Source organism: Leucopleurus acutus (assembly GCF_964270905.1).
Source record: "Leucopleurus acutus genome assembly, chromosome: 1".
NCBI lineage: Eukaryota > Metazoa > Chordata > Mammalia > Artiodactyla > Delphinidae > Leucopleurus > Leucopleurus acutus.
Genome location: NC_139142.1, coordinates 82,982,917 through 83,007,297, shown reverse-complemented (window position 1 = coordinate 83,007,297; position 24,381 = coordinate 82,982,917). Strand labels below are relative to the sequence as shown.

Genomic DNA, 24,381 nt, shown 5'->3' with positions numbered 1-24,381 from the left:
GGGCATCATCAGAAAATCTACAAACAACAAATGCTGGAGAGGGTGTGGAGAAAAGGGAACCTTCTTGCACTGTTGGTGGGAATGTAAATTGATACAGCCACTATGGAGAACAGTATGGAGGTTCCTTAAAAAACTAAAAATAGAATTACCATATGACCCAGCAAGCCGACTACTGGGCATACACCCAGAGAAAACCATAATTCAAAAAGAGACATGCACCCCAACGTTCATTGCAGCACTATTTACAATAGCCAGGTCATGGAAGCAACCTAGATGCCCATCGACAGACGAATGGATAAAGAAGTTGTGGTACATATATACAATGGAATATTGCTCAGCCATAAAAAGGAATAAAATTGAGTCATTTGTTGAGACGTGGATGGATCTAAAGACTGTCATACAGAGTGAGGTAAGTCAGAAAGAGAAAAACAAATACCGTATATTAACGCATGTATGTGGAACCTAGAAAAATGGTACAGATGAACCAGTCTGCAGGGCATAAGTTGAGACAGAGATGTAGAGAACAAACATATGGACACCCAGGGGGAAAAAAGAGGGGGGGTGGGGATGGTGGTGTGCTAAATTGGGTGATTGGGATTGACATGTATACACTGATGTGTATAAAATTGATGACTAATAAGAACCTGCTGTATAAAAAAAATACATAAAATGAAATTTAAAAAAAAATCAAGAGTAATCTCAAAATATTTTTCAAAAGGATAACCTAGCAATATCTTCAAGTATGATTACAAAAATAAATAAAACTGGGGTAAGTTTCTTATCATGTAAGTGCATAGCATAAGCAGAGGTGGATTTCCATTTACTAGAAATATAGAAAATTATAGTAGGACCACTTCTTTCTATATTATAAATACCAGAAAAATACCCTGCGTCAAATTCTGACGTCTGTGCTAAGATTCAGGTTACTGGAAACTGAGGCATTAAAACATCTGATACATACATCTCTGAGTTGGTTGAGAACAAAGATCCTTTCTGAGGCTGTGACCATGGGATGATAGCACATCTCAAAGAAGATAATTCCCAGGCTGAAGAGATCCACTTTCTGAGGAGGAAAAAGAATTTTATTTAGAGCCTAGATATGAAAGCATAATCCACTAGGGAACTATAGGATGAGCACTTAGTTGGGATGTTTGCATAAGTGAAAATAGGCCACACTAGAAAAAAATTCGCTTTGTTCTAAAAAAAAATTATAGGTGTAAAATATAGACGAGAGACATATTTATATTTAGATGATAAAATATATTTGGCATGACTTCAATGTTTTTCTTAACAATTAATTGTAACTGGTTTAGCTATACACATAGACATAGATAACCACTGGCCACACACTGAGGATAATCACTACAGAGCAAGGACAACCGAGATCTGTTGAAAGAATTTGCTTTGCATCTTTCTAATCATTGCAAAAGGGAAACACAGACTGCACTCTGCAGCTGATAGCAAAGGTCAGCTACTGATTGCAAAGCCATACCAACGAGGTCAGAAGCACAGCACAACAGAAATATCGTGATGACTCCTAACAAAATATGGAAGTGTAAGCAAAGAAGGTAAAAGGGCAAGTCAGTGCAGAGTCTCAGGTAGGGAGCTGTTGAGGGCAAGAAGGAGGTCAGAAGGCCCTGTGCCTGCGGCAGCTGAGCACAACCCGGCTCAGCAGGAGACTGCTTGTGGTGAACTGCACACAGGCACAGGAGCCACTTTCAAGGAAAACTTCAATGAATTTGGACTCAAGGATTAGCAGGAGAGCCTCTGCAACCAGTGACCTCCAAAGTCTTAAAAACAAACATTCATTATGTCATTTTCTACACACGTTAGCTGTAGAAAAATGTACACACTGAATGGAACATACCGAAAAGCACCAAGAATACAATAGCAACCACCCATAATCCCACTGCTTAAGGATATTTACAATTGATGGCTAAGATACGCCCTTTTGGTGGTTTTTCTTAAATGTCTACACACACACACACACACACACACACACACACACACACTATAAAACTAGAACCACACTGTCGTTTGTAACTTTTATTCCCTTACTTTAGCAAGAGTATTTTTATACTATAATGTCATTTTTCTAAAACCGGCCTCTAATATTTTAATGACATATTCAATTACATGGATGTCCCGTAATTTATTTAACCAGTTTCCTATTTTTTTATTTATTTTATTTTATTTTTTTGCGGTACGCGGGCCTCTCACTGTTGTGGCCTCTCCCATTGCGGAGCACAGGCTCCGGACGCGCAGGCTCAGCAGCCATGGCTCACAGGCCCAGCCGCTCCGCGGCATGTTGGATCTTCCCGGACCGGGGAGCGAACCCGTGTCCCCTGCATCGGCAGACGGACTCTCAACCACTGCACCACCAGGGAAGCCCAGTTCCCTATTTTTTAAATGCTTGTTATTTTTCATTGTTATAAACAACGCTGTGACAAACCCCTTTTACACCAGTCTTTTTGAATGTCCCTGGTTGTTTCCTTAGGATACGTTTCAAAAGGTGGATGTGCTGGGCCAAAGGGTAAGGTCCTTTTAAGGATTTCATTATACTCTTACAAACCAAATGCAGAAAGATGACACTAAAGGTGCCTCCCCCTCCCTCAGGGTGGGCGTGTCCATCTCCACACACCCTCACCGAGTATTTGGAGGTCTGCTTCAACTCTGTCACTACCCAATGCTCCCTGTCTGAACCAAAACCCAGGCTTCAGTTGCCACTGCTAGCTTGAAAATATGCTTTAATGTGAATTACGTGCCTCATGTATTTTAAAAATTTAGCTCTATGGTCTTGCCCGAAGTGATCTCATCCAGTCTCATGGCTTTAAATCCCATCTGTGTGCTAGTGGCTCTCAAGTTTATACCTCTGACTCTGATCTTTCTTCTGAACTCAAGTCTTGAGTCCCTAACAGTCGACTGGAGCTCTCTAATTGGATTTCTCATCAGGCATTTCAAATTAAACATGCCCTAGATGGAGTATTCCTGCCGTCTTCTCCTCCATCTCCCAGGTCTTTCCTCATGGTTCCTCAGCTCAGTCAACTACCCTTCCCCCAGCCACTCGAGGCAGAAACCTGAGCACTGTCCTGTTTTCCTTTCTTTTCCTCACCCGACACCCACTCCATTAGGAAAACCTGTCAATTCCCCTCCAACATGTATTTCATATCTGCACACTTCTCCCCATCTCTACTGCCACCACTCTGGTCCCAGCTCAGCCGTCCCACCTGGACTCCTGCCAAGCCTCCGGCAGCAGCTAGAGTGAACTCTCTCGCTCAAGATCCTTCAGGCGCTGCCTGTGCACATCCCTTATCATGGCTAAGCTGGCCCTGCATCATCTGACCCTGGCCTTCACTTCAGCTTTGCTTCATACCTCTCGTCCTCATAGCTCTCACCACGCTGCAGCCACATGGACCTTCTCTCTGACTGTCCTAAGTGAGCCACGCTACCTCTCACCCACAGTCTTCTCTCTGTACATGCTATTTCCTCTGTTTACCCCTCTTCTCTCCCAGCCAAACTCCAGCCCCCAACTTTGCATGGCTTCTCCCCGCTTTCCTCCTTTATCCTGAAACCCATCCTCTTGGGGAGGCTTTCTCTAGTCAGTCGACCTAAAGATGATGTCTTTTACTGTTCTCTGGTCACTGGACTCCATTTCCTTTCTTCTTAGTTCCTACAGAGTTTGTGATTTAAAAATTTTTTATTTGTTTACTGTCTGTTTCATCCACCATCATCCACCAATGCACAAGCTCCCAGAGGGCTGGAATAAGATGTCTTATTACTTGATTGCCTTGTTCCCTGTGTTCCCGGGGCCTGGCCCAGGACCAGTTAGTTCAAATCTTCTTTAGATGGATGGAGGGACTGTAAGCTCCTTGGCAACAACAATGCCAGCTTCAGTCACTGTCCTTGGGCATCACGTGTCCTATGTGGAGCAGTCGCTCAATAGACATGTGGATATATATTGAGTGAATGAATGTTCCTGACTATTTCAGCTGGTAACTAAACCCCAAATGCTGTAATCTTGATATTCTTACTATTATCTCTCTCTTGAGATCTTTCCTTTCCCCCAAAAACCTTCCTCTTTACCTGGTTGTATGCAGATTTGGTGCTGCCTTGGACCTCTGGGCTTACATATAAAGCAGTGCCAACCATCCCAGTCAAATGACCTGCATGGAAGAAGGCAGAGGGAAGGATTTCCAATAACAGGACTTAGAGATAAGGCCAATTTTTAACAAAACAAAACAAAAAAAGTTTCTTAAGAGACATGGTCTGTTAATTGTTTACACTATTCACAGGAAGAAGCAGCATGCATTTCACCAAGCTATTAACCCTAAATCGTAGATGGCCACACACTTTGTTCCACACAGGATGGCTTTGCTGTGGTAAAGGGGCAGTGCCAAGGCAGGAAGACCCCAGATGGCCCAGGTCATGAGGCAACCTCCTATTACTACCTGGGGTCAAAGTATAACTGCCTACCCAGAGGAGTAAATTATTCTAATTGAAGGTCTAATTTCTTAGACTTCTGAAGAACAATCTATATAGTGAAAAGGGAAAAAAAATTAAAGCATTTTCATAATTTTGTTAATTTAATGAATAATTATACTTTGCTTTAGAATAAAATCTTTACAAATGAAAAAAGGGTTTCACTTTGAGAAATTTTATTCTGTACTGCATATTTAAAATTTTCCTGGACTTCCCTGGCGGTCCAGTGGTTAAGACTCTGCACTTCCACTGCAGGGGGCACGAGTTTCAACCCCGGTCGGGGAACTAAGATCCCCACATGCTGCACGGTGCGCTCCCCGCCAAAAAAATAATAATAAAATGAAATTTTCCTAAGAGGGTAGATCTTATGCTAAGTGTTCTTATCACAAAATTAATAATAATAGTAATAATAAATAAGAGGGCAGGAAGAAACTCGGAGGTGATGGATATGTTTACAGCATAGGTTGTGGTGATGCTTTCTTAGGTGTGTATGTACCTCTAAACTCCTCAGGTTGTATACATTACCTAGGTAAAGTTTTTGTATGTTAAAAAAAGATAAAAGAGAAAAAAAGAAATTTTGTGGATTGCTTGTTAACACACAACTTAAATATACAGTCTTCTGGATTTACCTGAAGGGTCTGATTTAATCAAGTGATCTCCTGATGTATCATCTTGTTTGCCGTCAGCCTAAAAATTCAAGTAAGCCAAATAACAAATTAAAACATTGTATTATTTCACAGGAATGGATTATCATTTCTAAATGAAGACTGACTGAAATATATTACACAGAAACCAGAATAACTATAATAATGCTTTTCTGAGCTTTAAATTTTTTTTAGTTTAGTTAGCCTACTAATGCAGGTCTCACTGGAAACCCCAATGATATCAAGGAGAAGGACAATTCACTGTAGAACTCCTTCGTGGCAGAACCCCCTGAAAACTTACCTAAACTAATTTATTTTCATATTTCAAATGCCAAAACAGAATCTATTTACTGGGAAGAGTAAAGGTATATTAATAACAACAAACTCACTTTCTAACGTTTCTAATTTTTCCACTGGGTCAATTTTTACTCTTCTTTCCTAGAGGCTGGTCACCAAATCTGTTCCACTGTCACTGCTAATACCTCTTAGGTAGCCTCCCTTCTTCCACTACCTCTGTGACAGCATTCCCCTAAATCACTATTTTTCTGACATCTCTCCACAGATTCCTATCACGAGCACTGCCATCAATAACAAGAGCTCTAATACTCGTAGAGCCAGGCAATGTTCCAGGGCTTTACCTATATTCTTACTTTATGCTGGTGACAACTTTGAAGCTGGTACTTGCATTAGGCACATTTTATGGAAAGAATACTAAGAGGTTAAGTAACTTGCCCAGGGATTCTAGCCCAGGGAAGTGGGCCTCCAGAGCCTGTGCTCTTATCTACCTCCCTACTATTACAGCCTACAGATATCAAGTGACATTTGCTAGTTTGGGTATCAAATCCCCATAGAGCCCTTCCTTGGTCTTAGCACTCTTCAAATTCCCCAGTGTTCTGGTCAGGACCATGTCCTTACTGTCCCCCTTCCATTTCCTCCCTCTCTGCTCCTTCTAACCTCACCTTCTACTTTAACCCCTGAGGTTTTTCTCACCATTAATCCAAATCCTAGTTTCTTTTTTTGACCACCCTCATAATTAACTGCATTTACCACAGATTTTGGTGTCTAATCTCTGGCTTATGATGTTAAGTAAAACTCTTCCCCCAGCACTCAAGGCCTGACACCTCCAAGAATCCCCAACCTTCAAGCATCTTCTCTCACTGCTCCCCTACACCTCATAGTTTCAACCAACCAAACAACATGCTGGCCTTCAACAATCATGTCTGCTTACCCCAGGGCCTTTGCTTATGCTGTTCTTTCTCTCGGGAAGCCCCTACCCTGGTGTCACCATGCCCTGCCCTCAATCTCAGCCTACTGGACTCCCACCCATCCTTTAAGGCTCATCTGAAATGCTGTTTTCTTTATACAGCCGTCCTTGATCCTCGTAACCATATGCAAAATTTCTCCTGTTTTTAAGTCTTATATGACTATTTCTCTCACTTCACATTATTTTAGCTTTGTATGTTTAACAACTACTCTACAGTGTTGTGAAGAAGAGCATTAATACCTTCTGATTTATGTTGTCTAGAACTCATTCTTCTGAAGTTTTATGGTTTTTGAGCCTTATTTCCTTAAGCTAACTAAAAGCCCATCGGGTGTAAAGCATCTAGCCCAGTGCCTGGCATGGTAGACCAAAACGTTTCATAAAGTATTTCATGCCTTTGACCTAAATATCACCCACAAACTAGTAATTTTATGTCTCTCAAGTGGAACGCACTCACTAAAACATATTCACAATTTCAAAGCCTGCAGGATCGTTTGCAGCTGCCCCTTCAGACTTGTATACTTTCCCGGGGATTACACAGCAGAGTTCAGTTCAGTCTCATAGTCATGAGAATGTTAGAAGACAGGATAATTAAGGCACATGGGTCCATTTTCAGGTACATCTGAATCAGAAAAATACTCACAGCAAAGGCTAGATGGTCTGTCGCTAAACCAAAATCACCTATTTTTACATGGTCATCAGAATCCAAAAAAATGTTGACAGGCTTCAAATCTCGGTGAATCATTCCCTGATGGAAAAGAGCAAAGAAACCAACAGTTTTTTCCCAAACATAACTTATATCATACCTGTTTCCTCATTTGAAAGGCCAACCTAGTGATGAAAATTGGATGAGGCCTTCTCCTGCAGACCATGCTAGTCCAGGCTGTCTGACCTCTGCAATGTCTCCCAAACGTCCTGCCAATGACCTTGCCACCCTCTCCCAATCTACCTGCTGGTGGTCCTTATCAGGTCCAATCCAAACGGTTCCCTTTGGCATCCAAGACCCCTGTATATCAGGTTCACAATGATCTTTCTCTCTACTGCATCACAAAACCCTTACTCTGGTCAGGGAGATACACACCATTTTCATTCCCTCTTCTACTCATTTCTTCAGGCTACCTGCCCTGCCCAGGCTTTTCTCCACTCATTGGAATTGTACCAATATTTACAAGTGCCAACTCATTCATGAAGACTTCCACAGTAATTCTAATAATTCAACTTTGCATTCCCAGCATACCAGGTAAGTGCTCAATGATTTCTTGTTATGTGAACATTACTTTCTCCCCTTCCTAACAGCATCCTCATCATGCTTACTGTTTCCGGTACTATAATACAGGAAATAAATGTAATAAAAACACTTGATGGTGTGATCTCTCTTACTGTTACATGAAGGTAAATTTCGGCTCCCTCAAAAAAACAGGAAGTCCCTCTCAAGTATGGGGTTTGTCATACACTTGTGCCTTCCTCTATTTCTAGGTTTGGCAGTGTTAGACACCCAACAAATGGTTGGCACGTACTGAGCAGATTAGATGGCAAGGAAGACAGTGCACAGAGCACGGTTCTAGGACCCCAGGATGCTAGCACAGTAATAGAGTTCTAATGACCTTCATTAGAGCCCATTTTTATGTCCAACCTTGCAAATTCCACTTCCACCAAATCATTTATAAACTAGACATCTGTAAATTATATTCCTGGCTTTTTACTAAATATGGTACAGTATAAATAATTTAAGGTTAAAGAAAATTGAGGCAAAGGAAAAAACGTATTTACACTAACACATTAGACAATCCCATTTTTAAAATGTAAGCAGTGTTTCATCTTGAAGCTAGGTCCATTAGCGTTTACATCATGATGACAATTTCTAGCTTTACAGTGACATTTTATACATGCGGCAAACTATGTTAGTCTCATCTCTACCCTTGCTAGATGACTTTCTAATTTTCCCATGTTCCTAGGAAAGGTAGCACTGAGTCAGAATCACATATCTTGGCAGGTATTAATCACACTCTCACTTTATCTAAACCACTCAAGGAATCATCCTCATGTTCCATACATGTTCAATTATTTCCACCTAACCCAGAGGCTGGCAAACTTTTTCTGTAAAGGGCCAGATAGTAAATCTTTTAGGCTTTATGGGCCACACAGTCTCTGCCACAACTACTCAACTCCACAGTGCAGCACAAGAACAGCCACAGGCAACACATAAACTGGTATGGCCCTCTTCCAATACAATGTTATTTATGGACACATTTGAATTTCATAGAATTTTCAGGTATCATGAAATATTACCCTTCTTTCAATCTTTTACAACCATTTAAAAATGTAAGGGCCAGTCTTAGCTCACAGGCTGAACAGAAGCATGTAGGGAGTTAGATTTGACCCATGGGCTATAGTTTGCTGACCCCTCTTCTATCCTTCAATGCTTTCTTTGAACTTTGATGCTTTATACTATTTTCTCGTCTTTTGATATGTTCTATTTCCTATAAAAATAGATTATTTCAACATACCCATAATTTTCCCTCTATTTTAGGTTTTCTCAAATCTCACAATATTTGATTTTGTTATAAATTTTATGTAAACGTAAGTTTTTCAGATATAAAATATTGCAAAGCTTACTTTTTCATGGATATAAGCCAATCCATCCAGAATCTCTCGGAAAAGCCTCCAGAGCCTGACGGTGTCTCGATATAGTCCCTGGTCAATTGTGTCACGTAAAGTGCTCTTTTCACAGTACTCCATCTATGGACAAGAACAAACCAGGCAGGATTTGATGATATAGAGTTTCAATTAAGGAGGACAATGGCAATTAATGTAATCCCCCATTTTAAAACGTGTACCATGGATTTTAAATACTTATGGAAAAGGCTTATTTTTTTAATTAAAAAAAGAAACCAACAGTATTAAAAAAAATTGGGAAGAAATATGCATAATCTTTAGCACCCCAACAAAATCATTTTTATTTTTTATATTATTGTTCATTAAAAAAATAAGACTTTAAAATCCTTGTATAAAATCCTTGTATAATATGAAAACACTTAGAATTAAGTAAAAGTGTATTTTTTGTTTTACAAGATTGTTTCCAAACCCAAATTTCCAAGAAGGGCTAATTAATAATCCAATGATGTCATTAGCCTTTCTCATTTGCATGTTAAATTAATGACAATGACCTTCAAGTCTAGAGCAAAACATTGTAAATATCACAACATTTAAGAAAGGGCTCTATCTCATCCTTCTTAAGTGTATTAATCTATCAGAAAACAATGCAATATCATTTAAACCTTAGAGCAACATGCAGCATTTGATTTATGAAACTAGCCTATGTTTTAAACCAGTGCCACAGTTGAGATTTCTCATGAAGAAGGACTTTCTTGTTTTCAAAGAGAGGAACATGTCATTTTAAATGAGAGGAATATCCTCTCATGCTCAGAATAACATCTACAAACTCTGACTCATCCTCCAGGCCTCCCACACCAAGATCCTACCACACCTCACGTACCTCTGCTAGGTATTTCTGTCTCACTGTAACTGTTTACAGCATAATGGCATGTAGTAGATACTCAACAGTTAGCGGTTTGGGGGACGAATGCTTTATCATGTGTGTAAGTGGTTTACGTTTAGGGAAAACCTAAAACCCGCTGTAACCCCAGGAAAGCAACCACCTAACTAGACTCTTTTGAAACGTTACACTTGTCTGAGGGCTCCTTCTTGGGCATAGTACTGTATCTCACATTTAAAGATCTGCCTCCTTGCAGATGTGACTGAAAACACTAATAATGACTCACGGTCCTGTTCACTTGGGCCAGAGGCAAGTTTTCCGCTTCAGTTTGTGGCTGTCCCTCTGCTGGCTGAGCTCGCCACTGTCCAGAATGCGCCCCTCGGAAGTGTGAGCAGGACAAAGCCTATAAGCTTCCCTTTAGCAACGCCCCACTGGAACTGGTTCTCCTGTCCCTCAGGGGTTCCAGGACAAGCCACTTTCCTAAAACCAGGTGGGTGTTTCTTCTGTACACACGAGGATGTATGTGCCTCGTACCTTGCTTGTCCAGATTTGACTTGTTAGACAAAGTAGAGTTTCTGTACATGCACGGTCTAGCGCTTCTGGAACTCAGGTGGGTTCTAATTACTTCACACATGTTATTTTGTTTATTCTTCACCAGCCATTGAGGTAACTGCTACTGTTTAATTTATAGGTGGGGAACCTGGGACACAGAATGCTGAAGAACCGTGCCTGAGCTCACAAAGCTGTGACCGGTGGATCCAGGATGTAAACTTACACAGCCTAAGTTAAGTCCAGAGCTGGAACCACTGCCCTGTGCCATCTCCTGCTACGGTACAGGAGAGCATGGGTTCAAGGCAGGGGGAAAGGGCCTCCATGCTATAATCCTCTCTGGCCAATTAATCTTTGGCAGTGCGATGAGCCCTCTTTGCTCGCTCTCTTGCTCTCATCTCCCAAAACCTACCCACCAGCATACTACTGGGAGTTGCCGTGTCACTGAGCTGCATGCCAGGGCCTCACCTGGATGTAGAGGTAGTGCACAGCCTCAGTGGTTGCCGGTGGCTCACTTTCATGGCAACTGTTCTTTCCATTGCAATCTTCATCCTAACCCAAGAGGAACACACGAGAGCTCAAAATGAGGCTGAAATGAAACAAGATCACCACCACCAAGTCTTTTGTTCCTGCCCCTACCACATAGATAGCGATCCTGCTGCCTTAGAGGGAAGGTGAGTGAGCAGAACAACAACTACTGTCCTTTAGATGCTTACAGCATTTAAAAGGCAATTTTGCCAATACCAGAATCTAATGCACAGTTTACAGGTCTGTTACTGTACAGAACAATGATGGGGACAATAGGAAACAGGTGGGTATTAAAGGTAATCCACAGAAAGGCTCTAAGTCAATTCCTTCTCACCACTTGCTATCTTTCTATGGATAAGAAGGGTAGAATGTACACAGGCTAATATTTTAAGACTTCAGTTTTATTGGAATGCCTATCTTTGATGGTAGACTTACTTTGGAAACAGAAGATGAGAAATCCATCTTTAGCTAAAACAATTTAAATGTGATCACATTACCAGACGGCACACTGCCCTCGGCTACAGCACTGAAGAACCACCACCCAGCTGACACTTAGGGTGACCGATCCTCTACACTACTTTTCCACATGGTTAGTCTGCCAGTCCCCTACAGCTGTTTTTCTAACTCATGTCCCTTAAAAAGAAATTCTTTCTTCTTCTAATAGACATATTTAAATACTCCCTCCTACCCCCAAGTATGGGAAAGCATTAGGTAGCATTTGACTGTTTCTGATTTGCATTTTTTGTGTGGAAACATTTTTTCAACATTTTACCTTTATTGAAGGAAAAAAACTGCTCTGGAAACAATCAAATTCTCCTTTTTTTTTGTTTTTTGGCCACACTGCGTAGCTTGTGGGATCTTAGTTCCCCGATCAGGGATTGAACCCGGGCCGTCCGTAGTGAAACCTCGGAGTCCTAACCACTGGACAGCCAGGGAATTCCCTCAGTTCTACTCTTGAATCATTTATTTATTCTGGGGATTATCTGTACAAGATTGTTAATCTCTTAGAGGCTTCTACCCATCAATTAGAATGCCCATGGGATACCTCCCTTAATTGAGAAAAACCAGAATTGTAAATTTGGTGCCCCCATAATGATTATATGCATAACTAATGCTAAAACCAAAGCAGACTACTTGTGCTATTATTCCTTAAACTTCCTCAGGGGTTAAGGGGATTTTAATAGAAAAGGGAAGTACTTTTAAGAAATGCTGGGACTTCCCTGGCAATCCAATGGTTAAGACTCTGTGTTTCCACTGCAGGGGGCACAGATTCGATCCCTGGTTGGGGAACTAAGATCCTGCATACTGCTCGGCGCAGCCAAAAAAAAAAGTGCTGGCTAAAGCATTCAAACCTCATTCAAACCCATTTAACTGCTTATCTAAGACAGTCTATGTGTAGACTTTTTTTTTTTTTTTTTTTTTTTTTTTTGCGGTACGCGGGCCTCTCACTGTTGTGGCCTCTCCCGTTGCAGAGCACAGGCTCTGGACGCGCCAGGCCCAGTGGCCACGGCTCATGGGCCCAGCCGCTCCGCGGCACATGGGATCCTCCCGGACCAGGGCACGAACCCACGTCCCCCACATCTGCAGGCGGACTCTCAACCACTGCGCCACCAGGGAAGCCCTAGACTTCTTTTTATCTGCTATGAATGCACCCTGCTTGTAATTATATTTTTATGCCTGGTAGTAAAGTCACTGCATCCCATCCCCAGCTGCAGAAGGTTTCTCTAGCAATAACTGACAGCCCTAGAAATTACAAAGCTTCACACCGACTCCAAGCCATCAGCACTGAGGGGCTCTGCTGGCCTGGATGCAGGAATATACAGAATTGAGTGGGATCCAAGGCTTCGAGCAGCGTTTCTCAAATCTTTCAGACCATGTTGTATTTTATATTACACCTAATACATATACTCATAAGAGACAAGTTCTACGAAGAGAGTTTACCTTTACTAGTGTGACACATTTTGGTATTCTTTACTCTTCTCTACAGCATTAAAAATAAAATGAAAAAAATAAATTAAAAAAATAAAAATAAAATAAAATGAAGCTGGTTGTAACCCTTGAAACTGATTTCATAACCCATTACAGGATCATAACCCACAGTGTTAAAACACTGTTCCAGGGGATGGTTTATGAGAGTAAGTCATCAAGATTAATTGACGTGAGAGAGACCTACATAACTCCACATAGGCTGTTTAGTTACTCAATTAATTTGCATTCAACCCTCATCCCCAACCACATAATGTTTCCTAAAATCCTCTAGGAAGTGGTTTTCACTAAAAGCAAAATAAAACAAAAAAAACCCAGTATGTCAATTTATTCTTCTCTTTTTATTATGTGGATAAATTAAGACCTATAAGTAACCCTATGAGTAGCTTATTTTAAAAAATCATGTTTTAAAATCGACAGTTTCTATATCTGCATATCAGATTAAGGCTTTACTATTTTACCTGAGGTTTATAACATCAAACATTTGCTTATGTACCCATCCCATGAAGAATAAAAAGGTGTAACTTCTATTTATATATTTACCTGATTCTGACTTTTACTGTTCTCATCTTCATTGTCAAAGATGATATCACTGTCAGAATCTGAAGCAGGTCTTAAAAAGAGAAATAGAGAAAGACTAAAAAAACCAAATTCCCTGTTACAATTCAATAGCTCAGAGTTATGATAAACTGTATCCAAATGGATACAATGAAATAAAACATGAATGTAAATGACCAGGGTGGATTCTGAGATGCGTTAAACTTTATTAACATCTTTCTAATTAATTAATTAATTAATTTATAGCTGTGTTGGGTCTTCGTTTCTGTGCAAGGGCTTTCTCTAGTTGTGGCAAGCGGGGGCCACTCTGCACCACGGTGCGCGGGCCTCTCACTATTGTGGCCTCTCTTGTTGCGGAGCACAGGCTCCAGACGCGCAGGCTCAGTAATTGTGGCTCACGGACCCAGCCGCTCCATGGCTTGTGGGATCCTCCTGGACCAGGGCTCGAACCCGTGTCCCCTGCCTTGGCAGGCAGATTCTCAACCACTGCGCTACCAGGGAAGCCCTGAGATGCGTTAAACTTTAAACTTTATTTTAGGATCATAATTACTGGTTTGGTAACCCTTTTTAGAGCTGCAGTAGGTCCTATGTCAAGACTCCAAATTAGTTCCTTTATGCTCCACAGAGTCGGAAGCCCTTATCTAAAAAGAATGCTCTTTTAAAAATCCTATTAAATGTATTAAGAGGAGGGACTGGAAGAAGTTTCTATTTTTCCTTCCTCCAGGGCTTGGATTTTGGAGATCTCTTGAAGATATTAGAGGGGAAAAACCCTTGGACTGAATTTGGTTACTCTCTAAAACTGAGTTGCATATACATGTATTTCATCATGGTCCACAGGACTGGATTTCTAACCAAGTCCCTCCCCTTCCCCGGCCTGGGCTTGGCGGGGATGAGCCAGCAGCGCCCGGGAACTCTTACAGGAAGGACTGTGAGAAGACGCCGTCGTGCTCCTCGTCGTCATCCTCGTCGCTGCTGGAGTCCGGGCCGGCGGCGGGGAAGCGGGCGCTGCCCGAGCGCTCAGCCGATGTGCTCCACTCCACCGAGCTGCTGAGGATGGGAGGCGGCGCGGCCGCCTCCACGCTGCCCGGGCCGTCCGTGTCGCTGTCGCCGATGGGCAGTCGGGGCAAGGCTCGCCCGTCCAGGGCCTGGGGTCCCGCGTCTGGGGGCGGCGTCGCGGGGCCCGCCGGCCGCTCGTGCCTCTCGATCCAGGCGTTGTAGTAGCGCACGATGTTCTCGTGGTGCAGACGCGACAGCAACGTCACCTCGCCCTTGATCCTGCGGAAGTGCCTGCTGGCCGGGTTGATGGGGATGCGCTTCACCGCGTAGCAGCAGCCGTCCAGCTTGTTCTGCACCTGCCGCACGAAGGAGAAAGGAGAGGGGTCCGGCAGGTCAGCCACTCCAAACCCTGTACCGACTGGCATTCCTACCGTGTCAGCCCATCTCCTCCCAAGGAGAACCCCGAGTTCTGAGTCAGAACCCACAGCTACAGTCGAGGACCACGTGTCTGAAGTTCTTAAGCTGAAGAAAGTCGTGACTGCCAAAAACAGAAAACATTTCACCCCAAGCTAAATGTATAGCGCCTGCTAAGAGACTCTGAGGAAAACATAATCTCCATTTTAATCATTCATTTTATTGACAATTATATCCCTGCTTTCCCAATATCACATCTGCTATCTAAATTTCCAAGTAAACCTTGTTGCTTTTTTAACCTTGTTTTTAAAAAATTATTTTCCAAACTCAGTGTAAATTTTTAGAAGGTGATTTTAGTTTCTCTCCACTTGTTTTTTTAAACTTAAAGTCACCAAACACAAACTAAGCAACAGTTTTAACAGACCTGCATGCAAATTCTAATTCTCAACTTACAAAGAACTTGGGCAAATGACTTAATTTCCTTGAAACTCGATTTTTTAATCTATAAAATGGCATTTATGCCACTTCCCTTACCTCAAAGGCGACTGTGAGGATTAAATGAAATGATGTGAGTAAAGCACCTGTATCAAGGTGTCACAGAGAAAGGTGTTCAATAAATAAAGTAATTGGCATTAACACAATTACTGCCCATCGATTTTATTACTAAGATTGAAGATTTACAACTGATGTTATGTAAGGAAACTAGAACAATACAATTGAGAATAAAGGAAAAACACAAGAAAAATACAAGAAAATGTTTCAAAGGCCAAATCTCCGTATTTTACATAGAGGCATCCTTATCCCGGGCAGTTTTGCTATGCAGTTGGGTCGACTAAGTATTTTTTATAAAATTTTGTTTTCTGAACCTTCCAGTTCCAACCATGCAGGGCAACTGAAGTGATGGAAACTAACAACTTGCCCATCGCAGAGGGAGAAACTAGTTGGTTACAAAAGAGAGCATCATTCTCTTATTTGGCTCATAGGCTTCTATGCCAAAAACTACTTTTAGGAATGAGAAAGGAATACTATAAAAGTGAGCTTCAGATTATCTTTTGGGGGGTACAGAAATAGTGGTACAAAGTACATTTTTGAGTAAAACAGGTGTCAGTCTGAATGCTGGCTGAAATGTCTTAGTGATGTATGTGACCTCAGGCAAATGACATAACTTCTCTCAGCATCGGTTCCCTCATCTGCAAAATGGGATAATACCTATTTCATAAGAATGTCATGAGATTAAAAGACAAGGTTCACGAGCCACCTGGCACACAGCTGCAAATAGGAAATGTGCTCCAAAAAAATGACAGCCGTGTGTTCTTTTACTGCCACGTTAATAGAGTGGAGGACTGTGGGGAAGTTGTGGCACTGTCTTTCAACCTCATATCTCAGTACATATCACATATGCTATTGTAACCAAGCAGGACCCTATGGGGCCTTCCCAGGACAAATCGCCCACCATGTCCTCTGCCTGTGTCTTGTTTGTAGAAAAGCTTTATTCTCCCAGGCCTCCCGAGTCACAAAAGGCTGCTCAATAATGACTGAAAGAATGTGAACATGTAGTGACAAAAAAATAGCAGTTGGGCCAGGAGAATTGGTAACAATTTAAAAAGTGAATCAGCCATATAACAGTCACAGAATCTTTAGTTCTTTCCTGAAGGACATAGATAACATGTCTGATGCATGTCCCTGAGTTGTTTTACAGATACTAAAACTAAAACCTCCACCAGATAGAAGAATCTAACTGCATGAGGAGCATGAGCATGTAGCCCCCAGACTGGCTGGAACCGGTCTGGTTCCAGTTAACATCTTAACTGATGATGTTAAGCCCCGTGACACCACCCTCTTGCCTCACCGTCACCCAATCAAAGAATGGTACACGAGCTGATCATGCACCCTGCAACTCTCTCCCTCACCTTGCCTTTAAAAATGCTTCTCTGGAATCCACTGGGGAGCTTGGGTCTCTTGGTTATTAGCTGCCCGTACTCCTTGCTTGGTGCCTGCAATAAATGCTGCAAAATCCTCTATCAAATCCTAGTGTCAGTGAGTTGGCTTTACTGCGAGTGGGTGAGCTGACCCAATTTTGGTTTGGTAACACTATGTGTCACTGACTGGGGTGTGGGGCTTGCTACACTAGAACTCCTAGGAATTCATTTATTAAAATGCAAAGGTGCATTAACAGTAATGGGTCCAATTGCTAATGAAATTCCAGATCTCTGAGGAGATGGCCCTACCTTAACCTGAAAATAGAGATGGGGTGTGAGGACTGTTGGGTTCTCACAGGGAGAAACCACAGGAAAAACATGGGGGATTAAGTTACTAAGATGTTTTTGTTACATGAGCTTACTAATTAGTTTTAAGTGCTTGAAAGGAAATGAAGTTTGATCGTGTTTGGAATTCAAGAATCTAAAGTTAAAGGAGTTGATCAAAATTATAAAGGGATAATATAAACTTCAATCATCCATTCCTCTTAAAGATAACTATGATTACCTGATCAGGATATCTGTCTGCCCAAAGTAGACCTATTTAATCACCTAAACGTAATAGCTATACTTTCAAGAAGAAAGTTGAAAATTTCCCATGATATTACGACTTTCTTTTGGAAAACCTGCTTAAGTTTGTCTTTCTGTAGAAAAACTAATGTAATTCTTTTTTCAATGTAAAAGGCCTTCCACAGTGATACAGGTAATGCTTCCTAATAATACTCTCAAAACACGAAACAGACTCATGCCCTATTGATGGTGCGCTACTTTCTTTTTTTGTTTTTGTTTTGTTTTGTTTTTGCGGTACGTGGGCCTCTAACTGTTGTGGCCTCTCCCGTTGCGGAGCACAGGCTCTGGACGCACAGGCTCAGCGGCCATGGCTCACGGGCCCAGCCGCTCCATGGCATGTGGGACCCTCCCGGACCAGAGCACGAACCCGTGTCCCCTGCATTGGCAGATGGACTCTCAACCACTGCGCCACCAGGGAAGCCCATGTGCTACTTTCTTATGCGTAAGATGACATATCTCATATGGATTTGATAACAGTAATCTGGGACTCTTAAATTCAAATAAAACACTTAAATTACACAAAAAGAGTTGAAAACTCTCTCTTAAGGGGCAGATGATAATAAAAGTTGCCCAAATAGCCTGGAATAAGTAAGGGAAGACCTAACAGCAGCACACCTTAATAATGCATCACGGAGCAGCTTCAGGATGGCGTGGAATCACCTTCCTCCATACAAACACATCAGAAATACATCTACATGTGGAACAACTCCTACAGAACACCTACTAAACGCTGACAGAAGAACTCAGACCTCCCAAAAGGCAAGAAACTCTCCACGTACCTGGGCAGGACAAAAGAAAAAACAGAGACAAAAGAATAGAGACAGGACCTGCACCAGTGGGAGGGAGCTGTGAAGGAGGAAAGGTTTCCACACACTAGGAAGCCCCTTCGCGGGCAGAGACTGCGGGTGGCGGAGGGGGGAGCTTCGGTGCCACGGAGGAGAGCGCAGCAACAGGGGTGCGGAGGGCAAAGCGGAAAGATTGCCGCACAGAGGATCGGAGCCGACCAGCACTTACCAGCCAGAGAGGCTTGTCTGCTCACCGGCTGGGGCGGGTGGGGGCTGGCAGCTGAGGCTCGGGTTTCGGTGGGATCCCCGGGAGAGGACTGGGGTTGGCTGCGTGAACACAGCCTGCAGGGGGTTAGTGCACCACGGCTAGGCGGGAGGGAGTCCGGGGAAAAGTCTGGAGCTGCCGAAGAGGCAAGAGACTTTTTCTTGCCTGTTTGTTTCCTGGTGCGCGAGGAGAGGGGATTAAGAGCACTGCTTAAAGGAGCTCCAGAGACGGGCACGAGCCACGGCTAACAGCGCGGACCCCAGAGACAGGCAAGAGACGCTAAGGCTGCTGCTGCAGCCACCAAGAACCCTGCGTGTGAGCACTGGTCACTATCCACACCTCCGCTCCCGGGAGCCTGTGCAGCCCGGCATGGCCAGGGTCCCGTGATCCAGGGACAACTTCCCCGGGAGAACACACGGCACACCTCAGGCTGCTGCAATGTCATACTGGCCTCTCGCCCCGCACTCTGTAACCCTCCTTCCCCTCCGGCCTGAGTGAGCCAGAGCCCCCAATCAGCTGCTTCTTTAACCCTGTCCTGTCTGAGCGAAGAACAGACGCCCTCCGGCGACCTACACGCAGAGGCGGGTCCAAATCCAAAGCTGAACCCCGGGAGATGTGTGAACAAAGAAGAGAAAGGGAAATCTCTCCCAGCAGCCTCGGGAGCAGCGGATTAAAGCTCCACAATCAAACTGATTTACCCTGCATCTCTGGAATACCTGAACAGACAAGGAATCATTCCAAATCGAGGAGGTGGATTTTGGGAGCAACGATATAAATATATATTTTCCCCTTTTCCTCTTTCTGTGAGTGTGTGTGCGCTTCTGTGTGTGATCTTGTCTGTATAGCTTTGCTTCCACCATTTGTCCTAGGGTTCGGTCTGTCTGTGTTTTGTGGTGTTTTAGTATAGCTTTTAGTGCTTGTTGTCATTGCCGGATTTGCTTTGTGCTTTGGTTGCTCTCTTCTTTCCTCCTTTTTTTCTTTTATTACTTAAAAAACATTTCTAAAAATAATTTTTATTTTAATAACTTTTATATTTTATTTTATCTTCTTTCTTTCTTTTTTTTCTCCCTTTTATTCTGAGCCCTGTGGATGACAGGCTCTTGGTGCTCCAGCCAGGCGTCAGGGCTGTGCCTCTGAGGTGGGAGAGCCAACTTCAGGACGTTGGTCCACAAGAGACCACTGAGCTCCGAACAGTGAAAATCTCCCAGAGATCTCCATCTCAACGCCAAGACCCAGCTCCACTCAACGACCAGCAAGCTACAGTGATGGACACCCTATGCCAAACAACTGGCAAGACAGGAACACAACCCCACCCATTAGCAGAGGGGCTGCCTAAAATCATAGTAAGGCCACAGGCACCCCAAAACACACCACCAGACGTGGACCTGCCCACCAGAAAGACAAGATCCAGCTTCATTCACCAGAACACAGGCACTAGTACCCTCCACCAGGAAGCCTACACAACCCACTGAACCAACCTTAGCCACTGGGGGCAGACACCAAAAACAACAGGAACTACGAACCTGCAGCCTGCGAAAAGGAGACCCCAAACACAGTAAGTTAAGCAAAATGAGAAGACAGCGAAACACACAGCAGATGAAGGAGGAAGGTAAAAACCCACGAGATCTAACAAATGAAGAGGAAATAGGCAGTCTACCTGAAAAAGAATTCAGAATAATGATAGTAAAGATCTTCCAAAATCTTGGAAATAGAATGGAGAAAATACAAGAAACGTTTAACAAGGACCTAGAAGAACTAAAGAGCAAACAAACAGTGATGAACAACACAGTAAATGAAATCAAATATTCTCTAGAAGTGATCAATAGCAGAATAACTGAGGCAGAAGAACAGATAAGTGACCTGGAAGATAAAATAGTGGAAATAACTACTGCAGAGCAGAATAAAGAAAAAAGAATGAAAAGAATTGAGGACAGTCTCAGAGACCTCTGGGACAACATTAAACACACCAACATTCGCACTATAGGGGTCCCAGAAGAAGAAGACAAAAAGAAAGGGACTGAGAAAATATGTGAAGAGACTATAGTTTAAAACTTCACTAATATAGGAAAGGAAATAGTTAAGTCCAGGAAATACAGAGTCCCATACAGGATAAATCCAAGGAGAAACACACCAAGGCACATATTAATCAAACTGTCAAAAATTAAATACAAAGAAAACATATTAAAAGCAGCAAGGGAAAAACAACAAATAACATACAAGGGAATCCACATAAGGTTAACAGCTGATCTTTCAGCAGAAACTCTGCAAGCCAGAAGGGAGTGGCAGGACATATTTAAAGTGATGAAGGGGAAAAACCTACAACCAAGATTACCCAGCAAGGATCTCATTCAGATTTGACAGAGAAATTAAAACCTTTACAGACAAACAAAAGCTAAGAGAATTCAGCACCACCAAACCAGCTTTACAACAAATGCTAAAGGAACTTCTCTAGGTAGGAAACACAAGAGAAGGAAAAGACCTACAATAACAAACCCAAAACAATTAAGAAAATGGTAATAGGAAGATACATATTGATATTTACCTTAAATGTAAATGGATTAAATGCTCCAACCAAAAGACAAAGACTGGCTGAATGGATACAAAAACAACACCCATATATATGCTGTCTACAAGAGACCCACTTCAGACCTAGGGACACATACAGACTGAAAGTGAGGGGATGGAAAAAGATATTCCATGGAAATGGAAACCAAAAGAAAGCTGGAGTAGCAATTCTCATATCAGACAAAACAGACTTTAAAACAAAGACTATTAAAAGAGACAAAGAAGAACACTACATAATGATCAAGGTATCAATCCAAGAAGAATATATAACAATTGTAAATATTTATGCACCCAACATAGGAGCACCTCAATACATAAGGCAAATACTAACAGCCATAAAAGGGGAAATCGACAGTAACACAATCATAGTAGGGGACTTTAACACACAACTTTCACCAATGGACAGATCATCCAAAACGAAAATAAATAAGGAAACACAAGCTTTAAATGATACATTAAACAAGGTGGAGTTAATTGATATTTATAGGACATTCCATCCAAAAACAACGGAATACACTTTCTTCTCAAGCGCTCATGGAACATTCTCCAGGATAGATCATATCTTGGGTCACAAGTCAAGCCTTGGTAAGTTTAAGAAAATTGAAATCCTATCAAGTATCTTTTCTGACCACAACGCTATGAGACTAGATATCAATTACAGGAAAAAATCTGTAACAAATAGAAACACATGGAGGCTAAATAATACACTACTTAATAACCAAGAGATCACTGAAGAAATCAAAAAATACCTAGAAACAAATGACAATGAAAACACGACGACCCAAAACCTATGGGATGCAGCAAAAGCAGTTCTAAGAGGGAAGTTTACAGCAATATAATCCTACCTTAAGAAACAAGAAACACCTCAAATAAACAACCTAACCTTACACCTAAAGCAATTAGAGAAAAAAGAAGAAAAAAACCCCAAAGTTAGCAGAAGGAAAGAAATCATAAAGATCAGATCAGAAATAAATGAAAAAGAAATGAAGGAAACGATAGCAAAGATCAATAAAACTAAAAGCTGGTTCTTTGAGAAGATAAACAAAATTGATAAGCCATTAGCCAGACTCATCAAGAACAAAAGGGAGAAGACTCAAATCAATAGAATTAGAAATGAAAAAGGAGAAGTAACAACTGACACTGCAGAAATACAAAGGATCATGAGAGATTACTACAAGCAGCTATATGCCAATAAAATGGACAACCTGGAAGAAACGGACAAATTCTTAGAAATGCACAACCTTCCAAGACTGAACCAGGAAGAAATAGAAAATATGAACAGACCAATCACAAGCACTGAAATTGAAACTGTGATTCAAAATCTTCCAACAAACAAAAGCCTAGGACCAGATGCCTTCAAAGGCGAATTCTATCAAACATTTAGAGAAGAGCTAACACCTATCCTTCTCAAACTCTTCCAAAATACAGCAGAGGGAGGAACACTCCCAAACTCATTCTACGAGCCACCATCACCCTGATACCAAAACCAGACAAAGATGTCACAAAGAAAGAAAACTATAGGACAATATCACTGATGAACATAGATGCAAAAATCCTCAACAAAATACTAGCAAACAGAATCCAACAGCACATTAAAAGGATCATACACCATGGTCAAGTCGGGTTTATCCCAGGAATGTAAGGATTCTTCAGTATACGCAAATCAATCAATGGGATACACTGTATTAACAAATGGAAGGAGAAAAACCATATGATCATCTCAACAGATGCAGAGAAAGCTTTTGACAAAATTCAGCACCCATTTATGATAAAAACCCTCTAGAAAGTAGACAAAGAGGGAACTTATCTCAACATAATAAAGGCCATATATGACAAACCCACAGCCAATATCATTCTCAATGGTGAAAAACTGAAACCATTTCCACTAGGATCAGGAAAAAGACAAGGTTGCCCACTGTCACCACTATTATTCAACATAGTTTTGGAAGTTTTAGCCACGGTGATCAGAGAAGTAAAAGAAATAAAAGGAATCCAAATCAGAAAAGAAGAAGTAAAGCTGTCACTGTTTGCAGATGACATGATACTATACATAGAGAATCCTAAAGATGCTACCAGAAATCTACTAGAGCTAATCAATGAATTTGGTAAAGTTGCAGGATACAAACTTAATGCACAGAAACCTCTTGCATTCCTATACACTAATGATGAAAAATCTGAAAGGGAAATTAAGAAAACATTCCCATTTACCATTGCAACAAAAAGAATAAAATATCTAGGAATAAACCTACTTAAGGAGACAAAAGACCTGTATGCAGAAAATTATAAGAGACTGATGAAAGAAATTAAAGATGATACAAATAGATGGAGAGATATGCCATGTTCTTGGATTGGAAGAATCAACATTGTGAAAATGACTATACTACCCAAAGCAATCTACAGATTCAATGCAATTCCTATCAAACTACCAATGGCATTTTCCACAAAACTAGAACAAAAAATTTCACAATTTGTATGGAAACACAAAGGACTCCAAATAGCCAAAACAATCTTGAGAAAGAAAAACAGAGCTGGAGGAATCAGGCTCCCTGACTTCAGACTATACTACAAAGCTACAGTAATCAAGACATTATGGTACTGGCACAAAAATAGAAATGTAGATCAATGGAACAGGATAGAAAGCCCAGAGATAAACCCACGCACATATGGTCACCTTATCTTTGATAAAGGAGGCAAGAATATACAGTGGAGAAAAGACAGCCTCTTCAATAAGTGGTGCTGGGAAAACTGGACAGCTACATCTAAAAGAATGAAATTAGAACACTCCCTAACACCATACACAAAAATAAACTCAAAATGGATTAAAAACCTAAATGTAAGGCCAGACAATATCAAACTCTTAGAGGAAAACATAGGCAGAACACTCTATGACATAAATCACAGCAAGATCCTTTTTAACCCATCTCCCAGAGAAATGGAAATCAAAACAAAAATTAACAAATGGGACCTCATGAAACTTAATAGCTTTTGCACAACAAAGGAAACCATAAACAAGACAAAAAGACAACCCTCAGAATGGGAGAAAATATTTTTAAATGAAGCAACTGACAAAGGATTAATCTCCAAAATTTACAAGCAGCTCATGCAGCTCAATATCAAAAAAACAAACAACCCAATCCAAAAATGGGCAGAAGACCTAAATAGATATTTCTCCAAAGAAGATATACAGACTGCCAACAAACACATGAAAGAATGCTCAACATCATTAATCATTAGAAAAATGCAAATCAAAACTACAATGAGATATCATCTCACACCAGTCAGAATGGCTATCATGAAAAAATCTACACA

General features: G+C 41.6%; 1 protein-coding gene across 2 annotated transcripts in view; it reads right to left on the bottom strand.

Annotated features, from left to right (window-relative positions):
- The window catches only part of EIF2AK4 (eukaryotic translation initiation factor 2 alpha kinase 4), a gene marked incomplete at its 5' end in the record, with an annotated part of 115,140 nt that overhangs the window by 40,675 nt on the left and 50,084 nt on the right, over positions 1-24,381 (bottom strand). For both annotated transcript variants that reach the window (XR_014326507.1, XM_082847952.1), the window contains 8 exons: positions 962-1,063; positions 4,084-4,163; positions 5,109-5,166; positions 7,028-7,132; positions 9,001-9,123; positions 10,898-10,981; positions 13,487-13,556; positions 14,420-14,853. Coding sequence is in view for 1 of the 2 variants with exons in the window: in XM_082847952.1 (XP_082704078.1) it covers positions 962-1,063; positions 4,084-4,163; positions 5,109-5,166; positions 7,028-7,132; positions 9,001-9,123; positions 10,898-10,981; positions 13,487-13,556; positions 14,420-14,853 (1,056 nt within the window). The remainder of the gene's footprint in view (positions 1-961; positions 1,064-4,083; positions 4,164-5,108; positions 5,167-7,027; positions 7,133-9,000; positions 9,124-10,897; positions 10,982-13,486; positions 13,557-14,419; positions 14,854-24,381) is intronic.